Source organism: Neodiprion pinetum, chromosome 5 (assembly GCF_021155775.2).
Source record: "Neodiprion pinetum isolate iyNeoPine1 chromosome 5, iyNeoPine1.2, whole genome shotgun sequence".
Taxonomy (NCBI): domain Eukaryota; kingdom Metazoa; phylum Arthropoda; class Insecta; order Hymenoptera; family Diprionidae; genus Neodiprion; species Neodiprion pinetum.
In genome coordinates this window covers 30,398,694-30,423,109 of record NC_060236.1, presented here as the reverse complement: position 1 = coordinate 30,423,109, position 24,416 = coordinate 30,398,694, and the positions used below count along the sequence as shown (strand labels likewise).

The following is a 24,416-nucleotide window of genomic DNA, read 5'->3' as shown; positions in this document are numbered from 1 at the left end:
TACATACGTGTATATATATAGATGTATAAAATCTATATATACACACACTAAAAAGAGAAATAAATAAATGAAGTCTGAGTATGTGTATGAAACGTGATAGTTTATAATTTTCGTTTTTCCTTCCAAAATTTTCCGGCTTGGTGCATAAAGCTGAAGTAAAAGAAAATCCAACAAACGTACAACAACTTCCCAATCAAGGTTTCTACTCAATTGAATTGCAGATCGATCGCGTGGCGAAAGATTAGAACAAAGCAACAGACAAAAAGTGTTTTGCAACGGAAGGAAGATGGAAAAAAAATAATATAGGCTACAATGAAGGTGTGAGCTAACAGAGAAAAGACAAAAGACAAATGAGTCACATTTATATCCGAATCCTACCTACAAAAGTCTCTGTTACTAAACGGCCTTCGATTTATTCACAGAACGATTGAAAACCCTGAATTTAAGATTTTCATGAGATCTTTGTTATACTTGGCACGATTTTGGGCTGTGTTGCAATATCCGCAACGGTAATTAGTGGATAATTACAGTGATTGAAATTACAAATTTCCCGTTACCATTAGCAACGGAAAATTGCTTTACAGTTCAATAACGTTACCAAATTCTACTGAATAGCTTATTCTTAAAATAGAGTTACGGTATAATTTTAAATTGCGAATCAATTAGTGAGCATATGAAATTAGTAATTAACGAACACGGTCCGTAGCGAAACTGAGACAGCAATAACTGATTATAGATCATCAATTACGTACTAAAATATCAAGGAAAAATAACACCGTTCTACTAAGCATCGGCATTTTTCCATTAAATTCATAAGTTGCGGTGAAAAAAATTAACTAGACGGTGCTGCCCTCTGTGTGGAAAGATCCTGATCCCATGAACGAAACAGATAATTAGGCAGGGAGGAGGAATCGGAGAAATTCGGCGCCGGAGGGAGCGACGAACCTAAAGGATTTAACGGAGAAAACTATATCCGTAGCATAGATAGCAAGACACAATAGCCTCTAATCAGCTGTGTTTAACTAATAGCCCACCACCTTTCTTCATCCTTGTTTGATTTCGTCGCGTCGTTCCGTCCATTCGTTCATTGGTCGGTGAGGACTTTGGAATTTGGTAGGGCCGGTAAGGTGGGGGCGGAGAATCGTGGTGGTGGCGGAGAATCGTGGCGGGGGGGAGGAGGAGGGGAAAGAAAAATTTCCCAGCGAGACTGTAGCCTTACAGTCAGAGTCGGGAATTCGTCGAGGTCTCTTGTCCGGCAGACGCTCTCTTTTTTCGTAGGTTAAGAGAGAAAGAGAGATGGCCACGGGAATACAATAAACGATATAGTATATTATCCATAGTGCATCGTCCAAACGAAAAAGTCTGTTGGGGAATTGAAATTTTTTTTTCTAAACGGAGTAAGGATTAAGGATCGATCATAACTGCGCGCGGTGAGGGAGAGTGATAGACACTGTAGAGTGAGTGATTTGCACGTTGTAAATTTGCCACACGGAGTGCGCGTGCATGTAGAGATCCAATTGTGAATAGCGCGATACGTGTGTTGGTACATACGTGCACACTTACACCCGTAGGTACATACCTACCTACAATACCAACATCGCATAGTACGTCCGAGGTGGAAATTGTCGGGGTTATAACAAAAGCTGTACGTTTCTGTGATGGAAGTAGGTTCTTTTGCTCGTCGGTAGGGGCGGGGGGGGTTAAATGAAAAGGATTGAAAAAAAAAGTGGGCACGAGTGAAGAATGACGACGCGTTGCCTTTTCTATTTGCCCATATCGCGAGACTGGATGTGTTTTATTTGACACATTTTGAAAACTAGAGAAATGAAAGACTGATCTGATTGGTTGGTATTAAAAAATCAGCCAATCTCCAGCTTTGTCGAAACTATTCCCTTCCGAAAGTTTGAAATTAAAACGCGTCGACTATTTCCTTACGCTTACCGACCGACCGTCGAACTCAACCTCCATATTTACGAACCTTGGCGTGACACACCTTCTGCAATACGTAGTCTATGTATGTGTGTTCGCATAGGTAGATATGGTGCCCCTCTACGTCGAACCGCAACTCGTGGTTCCTTCTGATTTCTGTGATACACGGTTAGAAGCACGAGTTATACTTACGCGAACGTGTGCAATCATTGGTTTGTGAACAGAAAGAAAGCACACAACACGGCTGCGTGTCGCCTGACTGATAAAGTCTTCACCCGTCCAATCGTTTTAGAAAACAATCGAGACCGGTTTTATGAAACAAAAAAGCACAAGTCAAAACGGAGCTTAATACAACTTCACAACATCTATCACGCTTCACTTAACATGCGGAAGTAGGAGTAAACGTGTTTCATACCCGTCGATCAATCGAGTAGTTATAAAAAAAAGCTGTTTCGACTACCATTTCTTTGTATTTGTGCGTATTTTTTAATGTTTTTTTTTTTGTTTTTTATTTGTATTCGGTAGACCGTAGATTGTCATACGTAATAACTGTTAAGTGTTGACGGAAAAGGAATATAAATATGACTTGTTAATATACGATGCGGTGTATTTGCAGAATAATTTTTCACCTAGCGCTAACTGCATACGCATACATTATAGATCATATATCCATACATCATATTATATTATGCATACGTTCGTAGCTGTATAACTTGTGATACCGGAATCATGTATGTGAGGCCGTAAATTTCAAATACCTCAAGCTTAACAGTATCCTCCTGTGCAAATGGTTTTCCCGAAACTTTTTTCTCTCAACCACCGCTGTCACTACTTACTTTTACCGTGTGGTGTTCTGGTTCTAACCGATTTTCACCAGGATGCGATTCGCTTCGTCGTTTCGTTTTTCTACACTTATTGCATTAATGCTCTTTAACAATCTCAGACAGTAATATCTGTACGTTTTTACTGTTTTTTACATTTTATGACTATTTCGATTTTTCTCCCTCATCCGTACTTATTTTTTAACAACAACAAAATTACGCCTGTCTATACCAACCGTATTGTATAAATATTATAGCATACGTGGTGTTCCACAGTTTTTCGGGAGAAACTTATCGAGAATTGAGCTGGGTCAGCAATGCCAAAATCGTCGTCTAATAAATGGAAGTTTTGGAGGTCTCGTGAAATTTTAATTTTTTTTCTCCCCATCTCCGTTTCACTTACAACATTATTAATAAATCGCCTCCCTTTTGTTCTTCAAAATATACTGCAATTATGTCACACACACACACACACACGCACATGTTCGCACACACGCATCCCATGTATGCCCTTCTTTAGTTTTGGGTCATTCGATTATTTTTACTTTTAAATCTGCGACTGCAGTTGGGCACGCTTCTTGTTTATGCTGTTTATCGATCATATTGAACTTGGTAACGTTATCGTAACGATTCATGTTGAGAAAAAACCGTTATATCGCCATTTTCGAATTGTCTGAAATTCATCAATCCGTTATGAAACAAAACACACTCATATTTCGAAAGCTTAGTTCCTTAAAAATCATTGTAAAACTAAGAAAATAGTAAGTTTTTAACGAATGTTTCGTTACGATAACCTTGCCAACTTCAACCTCGTGTCTATTATCGATCGCCAGTGCTTCTTCATATACACTGATATTTATTCTCGCGAATTATTACGTATCGACTTTATACATAATACATGCATGCGTGGTGTAAAAAACAGTTTAACGAAGCCCGTCTAATAAATCACGTAATTCAAATTCAAATTCAAATTCGTCAGTTACATTACGGGATATCTCCTACTTATTTCTACTCTTTTCTCCTTCTTTTCTTCCCCCAATAGAGAATTCGCATCTTACCGAAACGTCTGTTGTAACATTTGAAATTTCTCCTCAGACATGGCATTCCTATACCGCAACCGATTTATCCTAACTTCTCATACTACAGAGCTTTATCACTTCGACGTTATAATTAAAGTGATAATGATCGTAACTACTATCGTCCTCTAGTATCATAATTAAAAGTTATCAACGGCTATATTTGTACACATTTCAATTTGTACAAATATTCGTATTAAGTATATTATTATAATTAAATTAAATCAACACGTGGCGATGGCATCCGTGATAGTCAAGAGCTGTGTTATTTTTAAATATCTCTCTCTTTCTCTACTCTCCTTTATGCATCTTATTCTTATTATACGCAAGGAACTTTGACAAGGAAAAAGTTTTTACCTCATGTTATACGTTACTTTACATAATAATACGTTATTTCTGCAGCAGTGTTTCCATTTTATAATGAAATTTTAACTATATTTATTTGTAACTGTATATTCTAATCTACGACTATCACGCTTGTAAATTGTTTTAGAAAACGCATAAGTATACATGGCAATAAACGATTAACCAATCCTTATAACTTCTGCTTTGTTGATATTTTTTTTTTGGTTTTTCTTTTCATTTTAGAATCTTTAATCATTCGTTACGTTGTCGATCTTTCCTCTTCTTTTTACGAAGCTTTTAACACATAATTGTAGTAATATTCTTACTGGTAATTCTAACAAAATTTTGTAAAACAATTATTATCAGCTATATACGCACAGTTTGACTACTTCCCGTCAGGTTGTTCTACAAGATTATCACTTAAGGTTTAACCGTTGTTTTTGCTTCAAATTGTTTCAACGGACTTTCCGCCGAAGCTACGACGAATCTACGGACTTCTTATTTTTACGTTCTTCAATTCTGCTCGTATTTTTCTAATTCGAAGAATATACACTGAAACGGTTTTTTAATTTATTCCTTTTCCATGTGATTTACGTTTTCAAATTATTCACCCAGCTGTAGGTGGAAAATCTTTGAATATAAATACCACGCGGAAACAACATAACGAGTGATCAAGCAAGATTTCTGTTTGGGAAAAGGGTTTTGTGATTGACGCTTATAAAAACTATGTTTAGATGTAAATTGTAAGTTCGATGTATGCGTATATCATGGGGATCATATGAAATTGATTGTATGATCTAAAAAAAAAAAAAAAAACGTACACATCACATTTCTCACTTCTTTATACAATTAAGTAAATTCAGAATCCCTCCCAAATGTGATATAGCCTTTAAAACGGATTTGGTGTGAAAGTAGCGAGAATGATCTCACGGCTAATAATAAGTTGGTCGGCAATGATTGTTTCGTAGAAAAGCGGAAGGAGCTCGAGGAACCACCAAGAAGCAAAAGAAAATCGTCAAGTCGAGTCTGAGTGAAACTGAGGTCGACGTTCGGTCTGATAAAAAGAATAAGGAAAAGGAAAAAGTCGGTAAAGGAAATCCCTGCAGCAAAGCATCGAAGAGAAAGACAGTCATGGAGTGTCCTATCACTAGAGGGGAAACCCGTCTCCCAAAATTAACCCCCATCGTCGACGACTACGAGATAAGCAATCACGTTCTGGGACTTGGGATAAATGGAAAAGTCGTTCAATGTTACGACAAAAAGACTCGAGCTAAATACGCGCTCAAGGTGAGTGACCCTTTTCGAATAATCGGGTGAAAAATAGACGTGGAGAAACAAACAATCCGTGTTTAACACCACGTCTCAAGTTTATGGATAGTGCATACATGTACGTACATAGGTATGTGCCTACGTCATCTGCGAATGACTCATTCAAACTGGGGTCAGTCTCTTCCCGATTGCAATTAATGAATAATAAAGAGAAACAAAAACATTCCTGCAATGTTTCTACAGATTTGAGGCGAAGTGTTATTACACAATATGTCTGAAACTCATTTTGAGAGAACCTTGAATATCTTTCCAAATGACAGACGACAGTATCGGAATCACGATCTAGATATCTGTAATTCATTATCAATCGAAATTGATGATATTATATAGAGTTGGATCAATCACGGCTGAATCACCTTATGCGAGAAAGGCACCGCGCCATTCCAAATCCATACTTGCTGAAAGCAACATTCCGGTATTGCGTAAGCTGTATGATATTCCGAGTATTCCCTGATTCCTGCAAGTTGAATAGTTATTTTGTGGCTTAGACTCTGACAGCCTTGAAGTAGCATTAATTTGGGAGCTGCGGTCGCTGGGCCGATCGAAAGAACTGCGCACGCGTTGCTAAAATAGCGTGAAATACGACGACGAGTATGATAGTTAAGAAAATCCCCGCCCGGCTCCCACTTCGCGTTTTTTAAGGCCCGTTACGGTCTTTTTTCGTCACATATCACCGATTTTGTGATCGGAGAACCAGCCCACTAACTGATAGAGAGATTCACTGTCTCTGGTTATTGCGAAGATGCAATATTTTAAGATCGAGACGCGGATTCTTCGGTTTCAAACAAACATGGCGGTCCTAAAATCAATGATTTCCTTTTTTCCGCCGCAAGGGCGATATTTTATTGATAGTAATTACTCTCCAATTCGTTGCAAATAGTAAGAAATACCTCACTATAGTGACGGTGTTCGGTTCTGAAAAGTCCGATGAAGGAAACAAAAAAAAAACAGTACGACGATTCAAATGATTGCGGAACAGCATTTCGCGGCAAAGCAATAAATATAAAGGTGAACGGGACCAAACTACAGCGAATCTGATCCGCTGTCAGCAATAATTACATTTTGTCGTGGTCTCGTTGAGAATGTGCTTGAATTACAAATTAGGATGGTTTGAAGCGTGTGTACGTATGTACTAAGCAAACAGTCTCACGTAGGAATGCAACCTTCGTATTTCATACCAACTTATAGTACATTATATGCGTGTATTATAACGCAGCGTATATCAGTTGTCACAGACAACTCATAATGCCCACTAGTAATCGTCATGAATCGTTTATATGCTGCTACGGACGGATAAACAAAAGGATATGCCGAATGTATCGACTGCCATTTTATTGTTTCTGCACCAGTTACTTGCTTATGTGTAGGTCACGTGAAAACGGTTGACGTCATCAGAATAGTTGGAGGGATGATACCCAAACTTTTTCCGCGCACCGTAAATATTAATTGAATGATTGTTGTTTGGACAGAAGATATATTTGTGTGCTTATATAAATATTGTAGATTCGTGGAATTAACTTGACCTTTCACTGCAACGGAAAGAATTATAAGAACTATCTTGATATCTTTCCGTTCACATTGTTTTTCTGTTCTTCGATTCGCCTGTGTAAACATTACGAGTCATTGTATTCTTCTACGTTTTTCTTCTATTTCTATAATTGTCTTTCTTATCTGCGGTACGTACGTCAATATTTTTTTCGTCCGTTTTATCAATCGCCTATTTTGAGGAGAAACAATCATGTCCGGAAGTATCGACTTACAAGTCCATCAAGTCACGGTTAATTTCTAGTTTTAGAATAAAGTTCACGGTCAATATCGAGAAGGAAAAAACTGTCCACGTCTTTTTACGGACTTCACGGGAACTTCCAAAGTAGTTGCATGATCGTCTTCCGCTCGAGTAAATATCTTGTATGCGGAACTTCCTTGTACCATAATGATACAGGAAAAAAAAATTGTCATCGATTGAAATGATTTCAATTGGGGAAGAAATTAGTGAGAATTATATATTATTCGCCACACGTGGCAGGATCGTTTATGAATGATGATATAAATGAAGTGTTGCAGGAACAGTCTGTTAATGCGATTTCGCAATATATGCGTTACTAGCAAAAAGTAATGCGAATGCCCGAAGCTCCACGTGTTATAGGTATAATCATTGCAAAATCGTTGAATCGATGTTGTACAAAAACATGAAAAACAAAAATCAGATTTCTCTATTCTTTTCTTTCCCACTGAACTCTTGCCGCCGCATGTAGTCATTCTCGCTCTGTTCCTCGGTGGAAATAACCGTGTGAGAATCCATTATGCAAATTGTATTTACTTTTACAAGCCTATTAAAGAGTATTATTATAAGAATCTTCGAGTTGAATATAGAATACGAGAAGCAGGTAAAGAAACAGGAAAAGAAATCATTCAATCGGATACAATCATTGTTGTAAAATTTTTTTATAATCTGATGGGAATACAGCAAAAGGTAGAGAGTAACATGAATGCTGAAAATTTAACTGAAAATAAGTCAAGACGCAATCGTTTTGACATTCATTGCGTATAATTTGGCTATTATGGAAAAATTACTGTCAACTCTCCTTGTTACGTAACATATATCGGCATGTGTACAAGTTTACATTTATACATGCATATCCGTACATATTATACATACGAATATCTATGTCGAAGAGTGTGAGAACATTATCGCTGTATCCTCTAGACGTAAAATCGTAAAGTCGTAAATGGTATGTGGTATGTGGTTATAGACATTTGCGTTGACGTCGGAAAAAAAATCGCCCATGACTGCAGAACGTTTAATACTTTTCAAACACGTCCAATCCATCTATGTATGTATAAATAAAACACAGTCTTCTGATTTACCGTCACTTGAGTCACGTCTGCATAGGTATAAAGTACACAATGTACTCACGAAAGGCGTACGATCATTTCGCGAAAATACGGTATTGGAGAATGACGTTTTCGCAGTCGCCTTGAAATTTCAAGAAAGAAAATACAGCATGCCAAGATATTACCACAATGCAGGCCATGATGTGTATTATCGATAAAATTCGAGTGAATTTGTAGAAAACAGTCGTCTGCATAAAATGAATTATCGTTAGTTGGAATCGATCGGAATTACTATAGATTTTTAACAATTTTAAAACGAAACCTTAAACGAAGCTTCGATATCTAAGCTTTTGTTTACAATAACAGTATTTTCTATTTTTGTATTTTAAATAGATCTGCCCTGCTTACGAATACAATATATTTTATAAATACTCAATGTACGACTATATCTCGTATTGAAATCAGTAAAAAGAGATCGATTTTTGGCCAACCAAAACCTTCTTAAAAACGTGCCCATTATCGTGTAATCAACACTACTTGTACTCGTACGTCATTTCTTTTATATGTCTATTCGCGAAATTGCACTCCACGGAGATAGCGTTATCGTGACGACAGAGGAACCAACATGAAGAAAAAAATAAATAAAAACTAAATAAGCGGAAACCACCGCGATTTCGCACGAGCGAACGTGATATCATCATGTGATTCCCAATAACTTCGTTTTTACCCTCGATTGATTCATCATTATGGACAGATAAAGATCGATTATTTATAATATGAAAGAGATACATACGTGTGTAGGTATAATGTATAAAAAAGAAATTCACTCTAACACGTAAACTGGCTGTGAAATTTTAATTGAAAAGTAAACTTGCTTGCAAGGTGATGATTTAGGTATAAACCGCATGGGCTGAGGAATGCTCGGAACGTGGTCCAACTTTTTTTAAACCAAGCTCAAGTCCGATGCATATCGACCAAGTCTGCGGTCGTTGCTTTCGTCCGAGTTCATTCAACGCCCAGATTTTGTACCCGGATCTCGAGAACTGGACATTTCTGTCCCGTTTCCTGGAAAGATCGTATGGTTAAAGTAACATTGACCTAATAAACGTTAAAAAAAAAAAAAAAACAACAGTATTGTGCAACTTCAGAATAACCGAAGGCGTTGAAATTGCAAAGTATGATGAATTTGGTAATGCTATACTGAGCTTTACTGGATTTAAAAGAATGCTGAAATCTGTAAACAATATGAATTTTCGTGAAAGTGCTTGTTAAAATAACGTACTTGCGAACTTCAATCTCGTAAAAATTATTTCTCCGGGGCTCTATTGTCGGTGTCATGGATACATAACTAGTTTAAATTTTCACCCGATTCTCGTTCTTAATTTATACTCTGGTCGTAAAGCAAGGAAAACAGTGTCATCATTTATACGTGTGAATTGCAGGTATTGCACGACTGTACGAAAGCTAGGAGAGAAGTGGAATTGCACTGGAGGGCCTCCCACTGTCGTCATATAGTACAAGTGAAGGATGTGTACGAGAATACGTACAGCGGTAACAAGTGTTTACTCGTCGTGATGGAATGGTGAGAAAAATATTACAGATCTTGTTAGCGTTTTGCCGGCGTTATACGGTACACAAACATGGCCGATGTCCCATCAAGATCGAGGACAGAATTTGTTACGCAATTTCCGCTCCCCTTAATGTTTCGACGTCCATAATACCGACGTTTTTCGGTCGTGCAGACCTTGGATAAACCTACGTAATAAATTTTTTCAATGACTTCTGAGCTCGCTAAGAAAACGCTGCACCTGAAGTTACGAGGTGGACGTTCTCGTGTCGCCATTTTGTCCGCTCCTTGCATTTCTCATAATGTAAGATATTTCGCTTGCCGTTGAAAATTGTTCATATTTCATTTAATGACTTTTTTTTTCTTTTCAGCATGGAAGGAGGCGAGTTGTTTCAGAGGATACAGGACCGACAGGACGGAGCTTTTACGGAAAGAGGTAATTGTCAAAGTTTTCATGATCTTTGATGTTTTTTGCTGCGTCGTAATATTGACAAGGAAAAAAATAGTCGCGCCCATCTTGTACGGGTTTAAAACACGATTTAAAAGGCTTGCAAGCGTCGTATAATAGTGAGAGAATTTATGTGTTTCTATAATGTGCACGATTTGAATACTCAGCTTGTCACGCTCAGAAATAAATACGTTGGGATGTCGAGTTGCCAACCTTATTAGAGTGATTGATTAATTATAATATGTTTCAGAGGCGGCACAAATAATGTACGAGATATGCATAGCTGTGAAACATCTGCACGACATGAACATCGCTCATAGAGACCTAAAGCCGGAAAATCTACTTTACTCGAAGCCTGGTAATATTATAATCGTATTAATACGTAAATATTATAGGTATAGAGTAGAAATTTCCACACATTCTTTGTGTTTCCTCATAAAAATATTATATAAACCACTCTTCTTCCTGCCTTCTTCTTCATTTATAACACAATTACGCACTACTCAATGCATCATTACTCTTTCATTTACCTTTTGATAATATTTTCAGACATCACAGGAATTCTCAAGCTCACAGACTTTGGTTTTGCAAAGGAGACACATTTGAAAGACACTCTGCAAACTCCGTGTTACACTCCTTACTATGTCGGTAAGTCTCAAAGAACATGACTTGGATACATGATATAATAAGAAATCAAGTAGCTTATGAAAAGTAAATGTTTCATTGTCAAATTTGTTTTTCTTGCAGCTCCAGAAGTTTTGGGACCTGACAAGTACGACAAGAGCTGCGATATTTGGTCACTGGGTGTGATCATGTACATACTGTAAGTAAGAATTACAATAATTCGATTTATCATATTACTCCTATCTTTGAATCGTTATAAATTAACACAGTATAACTACTATACTATGCTATTGCTTTGTACAAGGCGGGCAATCAACCTCCCTATCGCTATATTATCTAATCAGAATGCTTATGATTTCAAAGTGACAACACAGATGTCTGTGTTGATCTTGATATATGTATCCATATATTTTTTCCCTTAATTCATTACATTTTCAGGCGAAATATTCTATCACATCGACATTTAAAACCATCTTTAGTATTACTTAAAGTCTAGGAGAAGTTTGACCACGTTGTTTTCTCTTTTCAGGCTCTGTGGTTTTCCGCCTTTTTACAGTAATCACGGCTTGGCTATTTCCCCTGGAATGAAGAGAAGGATCAGGCTTGGTCAGTACGATTTCCCGGCACCAGAGTGGTCGAACGTTAGTCAGGATGCGCGTGATCTGATCAAGGAAATGCTGTGCACAGATCCTGCTCAAAGGCTACACATCGATCAAGTTATGCGGAACAAGTGGATTTCGGTAAGAGTGACGAAACAATCTAAAAAAACATGGTTGAAAGGCTATGGTGATCTTGCTTTTCATATCTCATTAATCTCTGTTTATTTTCTTCTTCTTGGCGATGTACAATAGAAGCACACTGAAGTGCCAGCCACTCCGCTTCACACTGGGCGAGTGCTTCGCGAAGGAGAGGAACTCTGGCCTGAAGTGCAAGAGGAAATGACCAGATCCCTTGCTACGATGCGAGTCGACTACGACACCGCAGGGTTGAAGCAATTGGACAACACGAATAATGCTTTGCTGGACAAACGCAGGCGTGCCCGGCAGGCTAACACCGTAACGCCACCGTCGAACCCGACGCCAGCTTCCTAGAACAACGCCTTAATTCGCGCCGGGATAAGAGACGACAGTAATCGCAAACGTATTATTACGTTTCTTCCTAGGTTCGTTGGTTACAGTCTTTTAACGGTTAGGATTATGTTCTAACAATTTCATACTTTAGTATAGAAAAGAAAGCAAAACAACTGAGGAAAGGAAGATAATAATTATTATAATATTATAATACGAAGCTATATTACAACAAGAGCCGACGAACAAATTATTATTTCAAACTTATAACGGCGTGTTCTTCAGTTAGTTGTGCACACCGTGGATAAAAGAGACTAAGTGAGAGTTAATACACAATCGAATTTGAGAACGAAATTTTTATACATGCATATACATATTTTTACATATTTAACTGCGTGTTTACGTCTATCGAGACGATAACGAGATACGGGCTAACCATGGGCGAATGCTAAATATTTCCTTCCACTCTCTTTGATCGTGACTGGAAGATGGAAGAGACGTATCGATTTCTGCGTTTTGACTGGTCGCGAGGGATATCCTTGAGGAATTATATTGTAAGCAAAATTTCCAACATTCTAAGACTAGTCCAGACCTCGAAATCTACTTTTTTCCGCTGTCCGATCGTCGAGAGAACATTATCGGGTAATTGGAACGGGAAACTGGAAGTCACATGACGTGGAATCTGGTGTAAAGCAATTTTTATTAAACTTAAGAAAAATTTCTGATATCATTTCAAATAACTCTCGAGAAGATTCGAAAATCCCGTCCCGTAGATTCAGAGTTTTTTGGAAAGTTTTGATAAGCTAGAAAAAAGGAATTGTCATGAGAATTTAGAACTTTCATATACGTGCAACCGAAAGAGAACTTCCGTTTTGAAGTCTTGATCGTAGGAATTATTTTCTAGGTGTGAGTAATTGTTAGAGTAACAGATGAATGAAAATATATTAGTCAAATCGAACATTAAGGTGTTTCCGACATTTTTCTGTCTTTGACAGAGCGAGTAGTGTTCGGAATTTTGACGCATCAGGCTAACTACAAACGAAACTAATCATTGATTTTGTGTAAATGATCGCATTGTTTTCACGTATTCTAACTTTCTTTTTTGAGAAATGTACAACTTTTGGGGTTTTCCCTCAATTACATACATTTCAATCTTATTCAACGTTTAAGATAAAATAAAAAATGACGGATTTCAAGAGCTTCGTGGTTTTTACATCACTAGTGAATTCGAGGCTCTTCTTAAAAGAAGGGAAATATCTTTGAGGTACCGAAATTTCTCAAGAATATTTTTAAGAGGCCACTGATATTCCCTATAAGTACGAAATGTCGAGTCGAACGTATAACAATTAGCATAATGTACTACTTGAGTATTAATTCAGAACGTCAATGAGAACAACCATTTGCAGTAGAAAACCGCTTTACACTTGAATATTATATTTTACGTATTCATTCATACATTGAAGATTCTTATCCCACAGAATAGGGAATCAGACAGATACAAACATACACGTATATACTGAGAGATAGTTTTTCTGTAATAACAAATAACGAGAGCCTAATAGGTGATATTTTCAATTGAAAAGTATTGTAAAGCGAGGAATATATCATTCGGTACAAACTTTTGCTAATGATGGAGATAGAGATAAGGATAAGCAAAGAACAAACTAAAGGAAGCAAAGAAAAACGGTGCTGATATTAAAAAAATAAATTATACTTGAAGATACATTGTGAAATCGTTACGAATGCGAGTTACAGAAGTGCCTAAACTGAATTTTTTCAGTCTGAGAGTGCAAGGTACAAAGGAAAAAACAAAAAAATTGGAACTGCTTTTCAATGCTTATAAATAACGGTGACAGTTTCATTTCAATTTCATAAAGTAAAATCGTGTTCATTAATAGAAAAATAAAAACCTTGCAAAAAAAAATCCGGAAGACGATTCTGTAGGATACCTCAACCTATATATCTATCTAAAAAGCCTACGCTGCGCTAAGTGAATCCGTTTAGAAGTTAAAGAGCTACCGATCAATCGAATCGCATAAAGGCAGTGCTTAGAATATACTATCTAGGTATATTATATGTATATTTTTTAACCGTTCTTATGACTGAGGCTAACTACGACTAAGCTGTCTAGCGCATTTAATTATATACATACATTATTATAGTCGGATATGCTCACACGTCAATTTAGGTAATAATCGTAATGATAATGATTATAAATTGTTTGTTGAAAATATAGGCATATATCTCTAGTTGTCGTCAAATACGATCGTTCGTATATAATATTATATCCTGTTACTGGTTGCGTGGTTGAAAATAGAACAGTAGTATAAAATCTATATAAGGAAATAGGATAAGTGATAAAGAAATTAATAATAACAATAGTACACAATGATTAATATTTTGCTGAAGTTACAATATCGATAGTATGCTAGACTATTGTTTTTTTATTTCTCTCGATAATCCAATTCACCAAACAATAATATTTTTAGACTTGCGTGCATGAAATACATGAAGTTTTCATAAACTGAAAATAACGGGTCACAAATTGAAGATTTTTCATTTTTTCGTTGTAGTTTGCCGTTTTTTACGGCCTCGTGTTCCTACACGGCATTCCGCTTGTTGCATTTGGTAGAACGAAGAAAAAATCCAGAAACTCATAGCCAAATACATGGCTTTCCATCTCTATTTCAACTTTGGCCAAACTACTTAATTTAATAACTTAGGTGACTATATTATTCTATAAGAATATAAATAAATACTAGTAGAATTTAACATCATCCCTTTCAATAATATTATTTTTATTTTATTATTCCTCATTTCTCCTTTGCTTCATTCTCTTTTTCTGCTTGACCTCGTTTATTATTATTTTTATCAATGCGAACTTTGAAGAATACGCTGCATGGCGGAAGTTTTGAATAATACTTTGCGAACACTTAATACTTCTACATCGACCTACTTGTACCCCTCGAAATGAAACTCGTACGGACTAATTGTAATGATTTGTCGTACTCTGTGCGAGTGTTATTTTTTGGGGATCAAGACTTGGGTTAGAGTATGAGAAAGAGCTATACCTCGAATCTGTAATTAATATATATCTGCAAATATTTTAAAACAACTTCGAGATACACATAATAATATGATTAGTAAGAATTTGATATGAATAATAGTCTGATGTAAACTTACTTGTTATCGATTACTATAATAATGTATTAATCTTTGTGATCATCACTTGTCTAATATTATAGAAATATATAGGTATATATTAATCATTACGTATCATTATGTAGAATGGAAAGATATCACGACAGACGACGTAATCAATGTCATTGCAAACAATTAATTTTCATGCAACTGAGTTCTGAATACAACACAAAAATTTTTCCTCGCATTATTAATCGCGCCAAAATGTTGACACTTAAAAAAAGGTACACAATCTTACGTCTGTAGTAACCTTATCCGTCGTCATAGCTAGGCTGTTGGATTATTACTTATACAAATTACAATATTATACTTATACTTTAATCAAGAATAATAAAAATACATTTAGTATGTGATATTTATTTTGGATTTTTTTTGTTTCGATCTACCATGACCTCAGACTGTAATATTGTACCTAAAAACTAGTTTTTGAAACGCCAGTGGATAGGCAACAAAACCGGCCTAGCCGTAATTTATTTCTTGATTGCCGGTTCACAGGCGCATACCTAATTTGTTAAAAATTTATTCTCTGTATAAACATTTTAAAAAAATTTCTGCTGTTACTCTAAACGTATCCAGAAATTATTTCGATAATAACATCATACGCTTGACTGTAATCATTGGCATATTGATTTGATCAGGCATATTTATTTAGCCGAGTTGAAGTAAAACGCCTGTGATGCTGCAAGTGGAGATACCGGAAAGCGGACGAGCGTGAAGCCGCATAACCGACTTCTGCGCAGGCGCCGACTCGTTCCATTGATGTGCAGGGATTCATTCATCGTCGAGCTTACGGGCCTCTGCCGCCGCCGCGCGCCGCCAGACGAAGAGAAGTTGACCTGGCACCCCATGACCCGATCGCTGACCCCCCGCGACGAGGCTTGGCTACGGTACTTACCGCATGTATCCACGGTATAGAACCCTATTCGGTCAGTCGGAAGCGTTCGCTTTCGTTGCGATTGATTTATAACGGAACCTGTGTGTACACGTGCACGTATTTTCACCGTCCACGCCACATAGCTTATTATACAAACAAACGGTTTGTCTTCAGACAATCGTTTTACCTGTAATTGGAATTTTTTTTAAACAATAAATTAAAAAAAAAAAAACCATACGAAAATAAATATCGAGATATAACTATACGAACTTATAATATTTGTACGAGAAGTAACATCAAAGAACCTGTTATAGAATCTTGGTGATCGGTCAATTAAGTAAACGTATTTTTAGTTAACGTTTCGACCCGGATATGGGCCCTCCTCAGAACGATTTATTTATTTAACTGTCAAGAACAACAAAAAATTTTTTTTATAAATAATAATACTAGAAGTAATCAGACATTAAATATTGTAGATGTAATACTCTTAGGGCTATTATATATTATTGGTTAGTAAGAACATTTTGATTAATTGAAAAAAGAATGGCTTTAAGTGTTATTTACCTTTTTTTATAAGTAAGTGGACTAAGATGTAGTCGAATTCACAATTTACAATTAGTGGAGACAATGTTCTTTGAGTGACGGTAGTCAATGTCAATCTTCTAGTTATTTTACATGTAGGAGTTAATAGTTGGAAGTCATTAATTAAAAAGATTAAAGAACTATGTTTCTTCACAGTCAGTATGTCATTGTGTTAAAAGGTTTTTAAAGAAGGTCTTTTTAGCAGTAAAATTAATTTGCAAGTGTCCAAGAAGTGGAGGTAGGCTCTTTATGACTATGTTCCACATGTCTAACCAAAAATTATTGTTGGTTGAACCGATTGGGTCAACAGGTGAATAACGACTGATGGGAGAAACAAATATGATCCAGAGTGAAGGTCACACCAATTCCGTTAATCTTAGACAAGATGTTGAACATTTAAGTAATATTTACAAACCTCTAATCTCCGGCCACACAACAAATATTGTTTAACCTCAACTAGATACGAAAAAATTTTTTGTCCCCATAACACAGTTCTTTCTACATAATTTTTTTCACAAAATATTTATTGTTTTTCTGTATAATTGTTTATATTAGGTTCACCTTCACTCTGGATCATATTTGTTTCTCCCATCAGTCGTTATTCACCTGTTGACCCAATCGGTTCAACCAACAATAATTTTTGGTTAGACATGTGGAACATAGTCATAAAGAGCCTACCTCCACTTCTTGGACACTTGCAAATTAATTTTACTGCTAAAAAGACCTTCTTTAAAAACCTTTTAACACAATGACATACTGACTGTGAAGAAACATAGTTCTTTAATCTTTTTAATTAATGACTTCCAACTATTAACTCCTACATGTAAAATAACTAGAAGATTGACATTGACTACCGTCACTCAAAGAACATTGTCTCCACTAATTGTAAATTGTGAATTCGACTACATCTTAGTCCACTTACTTATAAAAAAAGGTAAATAACACTTAAAGCCATTCTTTTTTCAATTAATCAAAATGTTCTTACTAACCAATAATATATAATAGCCCTAAGAGTATTACATCTACAATATTTAATGTCTGATTAATTCTAGTATTATTATTTATAAAAAAAAATTTCTGTTGTTCTTGACAGTTAAATAAATCAATCGTTCTGAGGAGGGCCCATATCCGGGTCGAAACGTTAACTAAAAATACGTTTACTTAATTGACAGATCACCAAGATTCTATAATAGATTATATACGAGGTCGAGAATTCTTATTCATCAGTATAACATCAAAGAACATAACAATCCTTCTTAAATTTCAATATCCCGTATTCGTAAAACAGTATATATTGTATAACAAGGAGGCAAACTTTGTCTGTTCGGTCCGAGCGTATGCTTGACGAGCCGAAGACGAATATTGCAAATAGGCGAGACGAAAAGACCGTTGTCACCTTGGTGCACGCGATTTTGTATACAACGAGAGTATATTCCGCGTTTTTTCACGAAGCAGGAATTGCGGTTAGGGTCGCGTAATGTAAGATTTGTTCGCGACAGCGCGTACGCGCTGTACAGAAAAGACCACTTTTAACTCCTAGGACTTGGAAGTAGTCTTTTCTATACTCAGCGCACGCGCATTCGCAAACTCACTCGACCGTCACAGAAACGGGTATACCTTGTATACGGAGAACACGCATGGAAAAACGCGTAAAACATGCTCTGGTCATATACATGATATTATATAACTCAAGCATGTTTTGTAAAAGTTTAAAATCTCACTCGCCTTTGACCCGTACGCGTGTTCACCTACGACTAATATTGCAAACTTACGCTCAGCCCGAAAGACCGATTTTGCCTCCTCGTTAAACAACATACTATTCTTCCCCTTGAATATCAGAGGTTCCGCAAACTTCGCTGCGTGTATACGGTGAATCAGACTTTCGGTGATTCGATCAAGCTGCGGGGAAGTCACAGTTAGATGAAAGCTGATAGCGAGAAAAATGAGGATAGAAGAAACAATGGTAATTATTTTCGCGCGCATCATTATCGACGGAGGTGCGGGGAGGAGTGACACAACCAATGATCTAGCAGTCGGTCGAGGGGAAAGATCGTTTCGCGAGGCATCGCGGAAGGTGCGCAAAAGGGCCACGGGCGCGCTGGGGGGGGGGGGGAGGGGGGGAGAGACACGGGTCCACCAGACGCATCGGTGCTTGAGCCGTGAGCAGCGTGGCATGCCGGCAGCAGGCAAACAGCGTCGTGCGTCGCTTCGCGCCGGGGAGAGCGTGACGAGGAGCCGAGCGAAGCGGCAGAGAAGCATCAGGCGATAGGTATTTCGTATTCGGTCTCCGGCTGTTGCAGCGAACGGACGTGTGTTGATCGCGCGACGGGCATCACGGCGTTCGATAATTTTTTTTTTTTTATTATCACTTCCTTATCCTAAATACTTACTTGCACAAAATTTTCAAACAGCCTCTAGTTGGATCTCATCGCTGTCGACGGTTGATTCTTATCAAAATTATTCTGTCGACAGTCACACGTGTGTGCGCTGTGTGTTTTTTTGTTAAAGAAGGATCAGTTTTTTTTTTCACTCGCAGTAATCGAATCGTACTTTTATTTTACTTACCTTCAACGTTATTCCAAATTGGATTCCCTTTTTGCCAACCATTTTATTTTCTTAAAATTTTGTTTTACCCTTGCTTCTGACGTACATTTGTGAAATACGTATAAGTTGAATAATTTTTGTGGTCAATCGGTCATTCGCACATTGTGTCCATATCGATGAATTATTGTTACATACTTACAATATATTTGTTAAACTTGTGTGTGTATAATTCATAAATCTGCAAGAAATTGAGAGGCACGTTACAATAGACATGCGCACGTGGTAAATATTATTATTAACATCAACTGTATTCGCGTTCTTCTATTCTTTTATACGATAGTTATTATTATATTTTGTTTACTCAAATTGACGATACGATTATTACTCGCCTAAGGGAGGCTGCGTTATTTGGAAAATATCTGTCGTGTTGTTTATTGCAAGTATACTCGGCTACTCGAATACTTCTTGACTTTTGCTATATACCATTTATGTACACGCGATTTCAAGAAGAAACAAAACTAAGATGTTTACTCCTCGCGGCCGAGCGTTTGTTTACGCTCTTCTTCCATTCAGACCGATCTTTTAATACTTTCTGTTACTTGTTTTTTGTTCCCTTCTTTTTCTGGTTCACAGTACGGTACGGATTATTCTCCATCCAATTTTCTTTTCGTTTTCTTTATTTAAAAAAAAAAAAAATTTTCCCCCGAACCTCGAGACGATTTGGAGTTTATAGTTTCGCCGACAGTTTTTCCGTTGCTTGAAAATGAGACGAAAATAAGAACACTTCTTGTTCTGTCGCAAGTTCAAGTCCTGATAATCAAATACTTTGTCCTTTCTTCTCTCCTCTCCTCGCTCAGCTAACACGTCTGATTAACTCCATAATTACAGATCGATTCGTTATACGGGATTGCAGCAACGATCCGTTGATGATAACAACGATATAAACCAGACACTTGCGGTGCAGAAAACTAAGAATAAAACAAAAAAAAAACACCATAAATAACGATAAACAAATAAATAAATAAAAATTAAACAACGGCGAGAGCGCTCGTCGTTTCGTTCATTCTTTTTTTTGTTGTTCTTCAATTCCTCCCTGGAAGAAAAGTGTCAACGCACCGCGTTCGTTGGTCACCGCAAGAGACAATTGAGTGAATATTTCGTGCTTCGAAGAAGAGTGAAGAAAATTTACTCTCGTCATCATGGGGACCAGAACTTTGCTCATTGTGTATTTTCTCCACGCCGTCGCAGCGTGTGGTCAATGTGAGTATGAAGACGTTACACACATCTTACCTCTGATATAGGTACAACACTATATTCCATCTATCAATGTCTAGTTCTCACCCTATACGTCCGTCGCATAAAACCATTACTCAGGATTTTTGTGCATGACAAATTGTTCGGTTTTGAGACGTCATATATCGCGATGATACAGTGCGAGGTGATTGAATGCAACATGTGCAGAAATTCATTTCACGTGAAATCAAGAAGCTCCAAAAAAAAAACAATGAAAACGAAATCTCAGCAACGTGCGGTTGAAAAAATAAGTAATCCCCGTTTCAAAGATTCAAAGATATTTGTGTGGTACGGTATTTAGCGATGTGAAAAGAATTGATTCGAAATTCTGATTTTTGTACACTCGTGTCAGTCATTGCGAAAGATTGACGTCATTCTTTACACCGATGACGTCACGTTGCGTCATTTTTCTTTCACTCATATTTTCAAATTCGCAAAAATACCGTAAGCTATGCGTATATGCGACTGCATACGTACGATCTTGTGTAACAAATATTGAACACATCGTATATACAGGAAATGCAGATTCTTGAGAAAAATTTCATGCCTATTATTACTAGGAAATTGTAGCGAAACGGGTTATCGTTACTGTAACGGTTAAAATGTTTTTGGAATTGCAGGAAAATGTGGTAAGAGTAACTATTCAGTATGATTGTCGTAGTCGTCGATACCATATTTATTTCTGGTTATTGCAACATTGAATCCATTCGTTTTTTGTTAGTGATTAAATTCGTTTAGTTAAATAACGTTCATACAAAAATATGATTCAAAAATATATATATATGCGTTTATAATGTCGTTTGTAGAATTACGATAGGTTACGATTATTATTATTCACGTTCAAAATTCGAGTCACCTGTGCACGTTTATTCGAAATCCGTCCCTCAATATATATACGCGTAAACTACCGCGACTGAACTTCCATTTCCGAAAGTCGTTAAGTTCAGAAGTATTTTCGGAAACGTTGGGAACCCAGGGGCAGCGCATTTGGGGGCTCGTCGATTAAGAAACATCCCTCCCTCTGTTTCCCCGCGGCATTGATCAAACATATTTTTACATAAGCATATAATATAGCACAAGGTATAAAATCGTGAATCCGTGAAGTAATTCCTATCCTCTTATCGGTTCTCTTATTTCCCCGAACTGCACTTGGATATTATAGATCATATTGAAGTTAGTAACGTTATCGTAACGATTCGCCATTTTGGAATTGTCTGAAATTCAGTAAAACGTTATAAAACAAAACACACTCGTATTTCGAAATCTTAGTTTCTTAAAAATCATTGTAATATTAAGAAAAACCAGTTTCTTTACTCGTTTCGTTACGATAACGAAGTTGACTTTGAGTTTCATGTTTATTTTTTTTTTTTTTTTTCATCTCGGATACGGTTTACATTATTTATACGGTCCACTGGATTTCAGACCATCCAAAACCTGCGGAATAACGACTTTTAACGTTACAAACTTCAACTATGCAGAGATACGAATTGTGTGTAAAGAGAAGAAGAGAATTGAATGAACTAAAGAACCAGTATATATACATATATGTATAGGTTAGGACGTGTATACGTTGAAGGGAAAGGGAATGACTGAAAAGTGAACGGAAGTGGGGCAAGAAAGATTTGAAAATCTGAATGGAATTCCGAAAATCTTTGTCCTCTGATTATACCTGTTCGTAAAAACGTTTATAGAGGCGGGCGGTAGAAGCGTTCACTTCAGAGTATAACAAGTATGTATAACACAGCGGCATGTACACACCTATTACAGGTGGATTATGGGTATATGCGAGTTTGAATGTACGTATACATAGAGAGTGAGAGAGTGAGAGAGATAAAAGTAAAGGCAAGGGAAAATACTACTTGATCTTTCTAAACCGCTTCAATGGCATGTCTGTGTGTACGCCCCTGTCGGTTTGTGTCGGTTGAAGGGACACAGGAAGTTTGTCCCTTGAGGGCTGAGGACGAAAGGACGAAAGGATCGTAGGACAGGTCTCACTTTGTCCTCTCTCTCTCTCTCTCTTTGGATAACTAAAATTAGACGCTCGTAGAAAAAGGAATTATAAGGAGAGGAGAGGAAAAACGTCGTTAGGGCCGTGTTAGAGATTTCGGTTTTTTTCTTCACCACTCCTGCGGCGAAAGGAGAAGCCTAGGATGAGGGGGAAATGGGAGGAGGCGAATTCGTCCTTCTCCCAGCCGGAATATCTCAGGTGTATTTTCTACCTGACCCACACAAATCAATGTCCGCGTGAAGGGAAGGGTCGTTTCTCTTTTCGAAAAATTCACTCTCTTTCCAACGTTCTATACAGGCGAAGCACGCCGTGCAACGACCATTAACCTGCATTAGTCCGGTTTACCTACTCCATTATATCTATCACGCACTTGTTGGGAAAATATGTATATTTCCTTTTTATCCTACACTGCATTCTGCACCTGACCTTCGGGAATTTACCGCTCTTGTGTATAATATCGTACTTTATGTACCTAATGTATGCTTTGCTGAATGGAATGAAACTCCGGTACCTGAAATTCAGACCTTTGCAGGTCTGTACACGGAATATTTTACGCAAGGTGTAAGAACGGCGCATCGTTGTTGAGAAAATTTCTTACATTCCAGAAGCTGTCCACGAAGATCTCGTTTAAAATATTGGAATTGTAAAGAAAGGCTCGTACGTCGATGATTCGTTTGAAAAATCTTTTCGAAATATCGTGAAAATCTACGGTAGGTTTGTTCAAATTCACTTTACAACGGTTAATTTTATTAAAAAGATCATTTTCCGCAAATACACCGACGACGAAACACTTTAATTTTTTTTTTTTTTCCTTGTATCAAATTGGCACCGTTGAATACTTTATTTCACAACAATGTACCGATATTCATTATCGTTTAAGCTAATGCAGGCAACGTTGAATTGACTACTGAATAAAACAATTAAAATAAAATTTGTTTTGTCAGTGACTTTGTAGAAAACAATCTTTGCAGCATACGAATATTACGGTTCGACAAATATTCTCAATGCGATTACCCGCTAATAAGATTAATAAGAGATACGGTTCGTAACAAAGCAACCTGCTCAATGAATGTGAATATTTAAAGAAATGGGATCGGAACGGGGAAATTATACACGTGCCGTATGATGACTGTAAACTTGTTTTTTGAGTCATAATAATATCGACTACTGCGAATGACTCACTGTATAGTAATCCCCGGGTTTATTATACATGTATATGCATATACGTACACATATGTGAAAGATACCTGTAGATTGAAGAAATGATAATTCGCGGTATTCAATTACGACCTTGACCTCGTCATAGAACCTGTTAATTGAAAAGTTGGTATTTACAGGTGTATTACTCACCATTGATTCTTCTTTATACGATATCGGGTTATACCTGAGTAACGATATGTTACAGTTGGAAGAAAAAAGAGAATAGAAAAAGAAAAAAAAAAAAAAAAATTGTAGAGATCGTTTCACTTCGACTACAAAAGAAGAAGAAGAAGAAGGAAAAAAAAAGTAAACCATACTTTGCGGAAACGAAAAAGTAGACATCTCTCGCGCCGCGCGGTTCTGAGTCATTGTCGCGTGAATTTTTGGGAGAGAGATGTTTTTTTTTTTTTTTTCTTTCGCCGACGACCACCGAGATTGCAATTTAACCTAATTTTCGCGCTCCTCGACTATTGTCTCAATGTGCCTGATGAAGGTGGGAGACATCCTATGTGTATTTTAAACTTTCGAGATATGTGCTTGAGTCTCGCGGTGCTTTTGAGTCGCTCAAATATCAGTCCTATGCCTGCCCAACCGCACCGAAATAAATCTCCTAAGTCGCCACCGAGACGCTATTTATATACACACATGTAAGGTATGTCGGCGTACATATATA

General features: G+C 37.0%; 2 protein-coding genes and 1 long non-coding RNA gene across 16 annotated transcripts in view; 2 read left to right on the top strand and 1 right to left on the bottom strand.

Annotated features, from left to right (window-relative positions):
- The first annotated feature begins 1,227 nt into the window (after positions 1 to 1,227).
- Positions 1,228 to 15,593, top strand: LOC124220361 (MAP kinase-activated protein kinase 2). Of its 10 annotated transcripts, none has more exons than XM_046629123.2 (10): positions 1,228 to 1,397; positions 3,027 to 3,105; positions 5,140 to 5,458; positions 9,778 to 9,917; positions 10,274 to 10,338; positions 10,601 to 10,708; positions 10,900 to 10,998; positions 11,098 to 11,173; positions 11,504 to 11,714; positions 11,826 to 15,593. In XM_046629123.2, the coding sequence occupies exons 2-10, from the start codon at positions 3,068 to 3,070 to the stop codon at positions 12,063 to 12,065; spliced, it is 1,296 nt and encodes a 431-aa protein (XP_046485079.1). In that variant the 5' UTR covers positions 1,228 to 1,397; positions 3,027 to 3,067; the 3' UTR covers positions 12,066 to 15,593. The 10 variants fall into 10 exon arrangements, with proteins under 10 accessions (XP_046485079.1, XP_046485077.1, XP_046485076.1 ...); XM_046629121.2 differs by having other exon boundaries at positions 1,228 to 1,457; XM_046629120.2 differs by having other exon boundaries at positions 1,228 to 1,664.
- LOC138190976 (uncharacterized) lies at positions 13,156 to 17,047 on the bottom strand. Its single transcript, XR_011177145.1, has 3 exons — positions 16,681 to 17,047; positions 16,387 to 16,521; positions 13,156 to 16,303 (listed from the first exon to the last, which is right to left on the bottom strand). It is a non-coding gene; the product is annotated as an uncharacterized lncRNA (long non-coding RNA).
- Positions 17,048 to 17,235: 188 nt separating this feature from the next.
- Positions 17,236 to 24,416, top strand: part of LOC124220583 (uncharacterized) — a 37,142-nt gene continuing 29,961 nt past the window's right edge. The window contains exons 1-2 of one of the 5 annotated variants that reach the window (XM_069136753.1): positions 17,236 to 17,632; positions 20,343 to 20,502. In XM_069136753.1, the coding sequence (XP_068992854.1) occupies positions 20,442 to 20,502 (61 nt within the window). In that variant the 5' untranslated portion in view covers positions 17,236 to 17,632; positions 20,343 to 20,441. Of the gene's footprint in view, positions 17,633 to 18,873; positions 18,968 to 19,010; positions 19,525 to 20,130; positions 20,503 to 24,416 lie in introns of those variants that run through there. The other 4 variants (XM_046629706.2, XM_046629705.2, XM_046629707.2 and 1 more) reach the window with 4 other exon arrangements.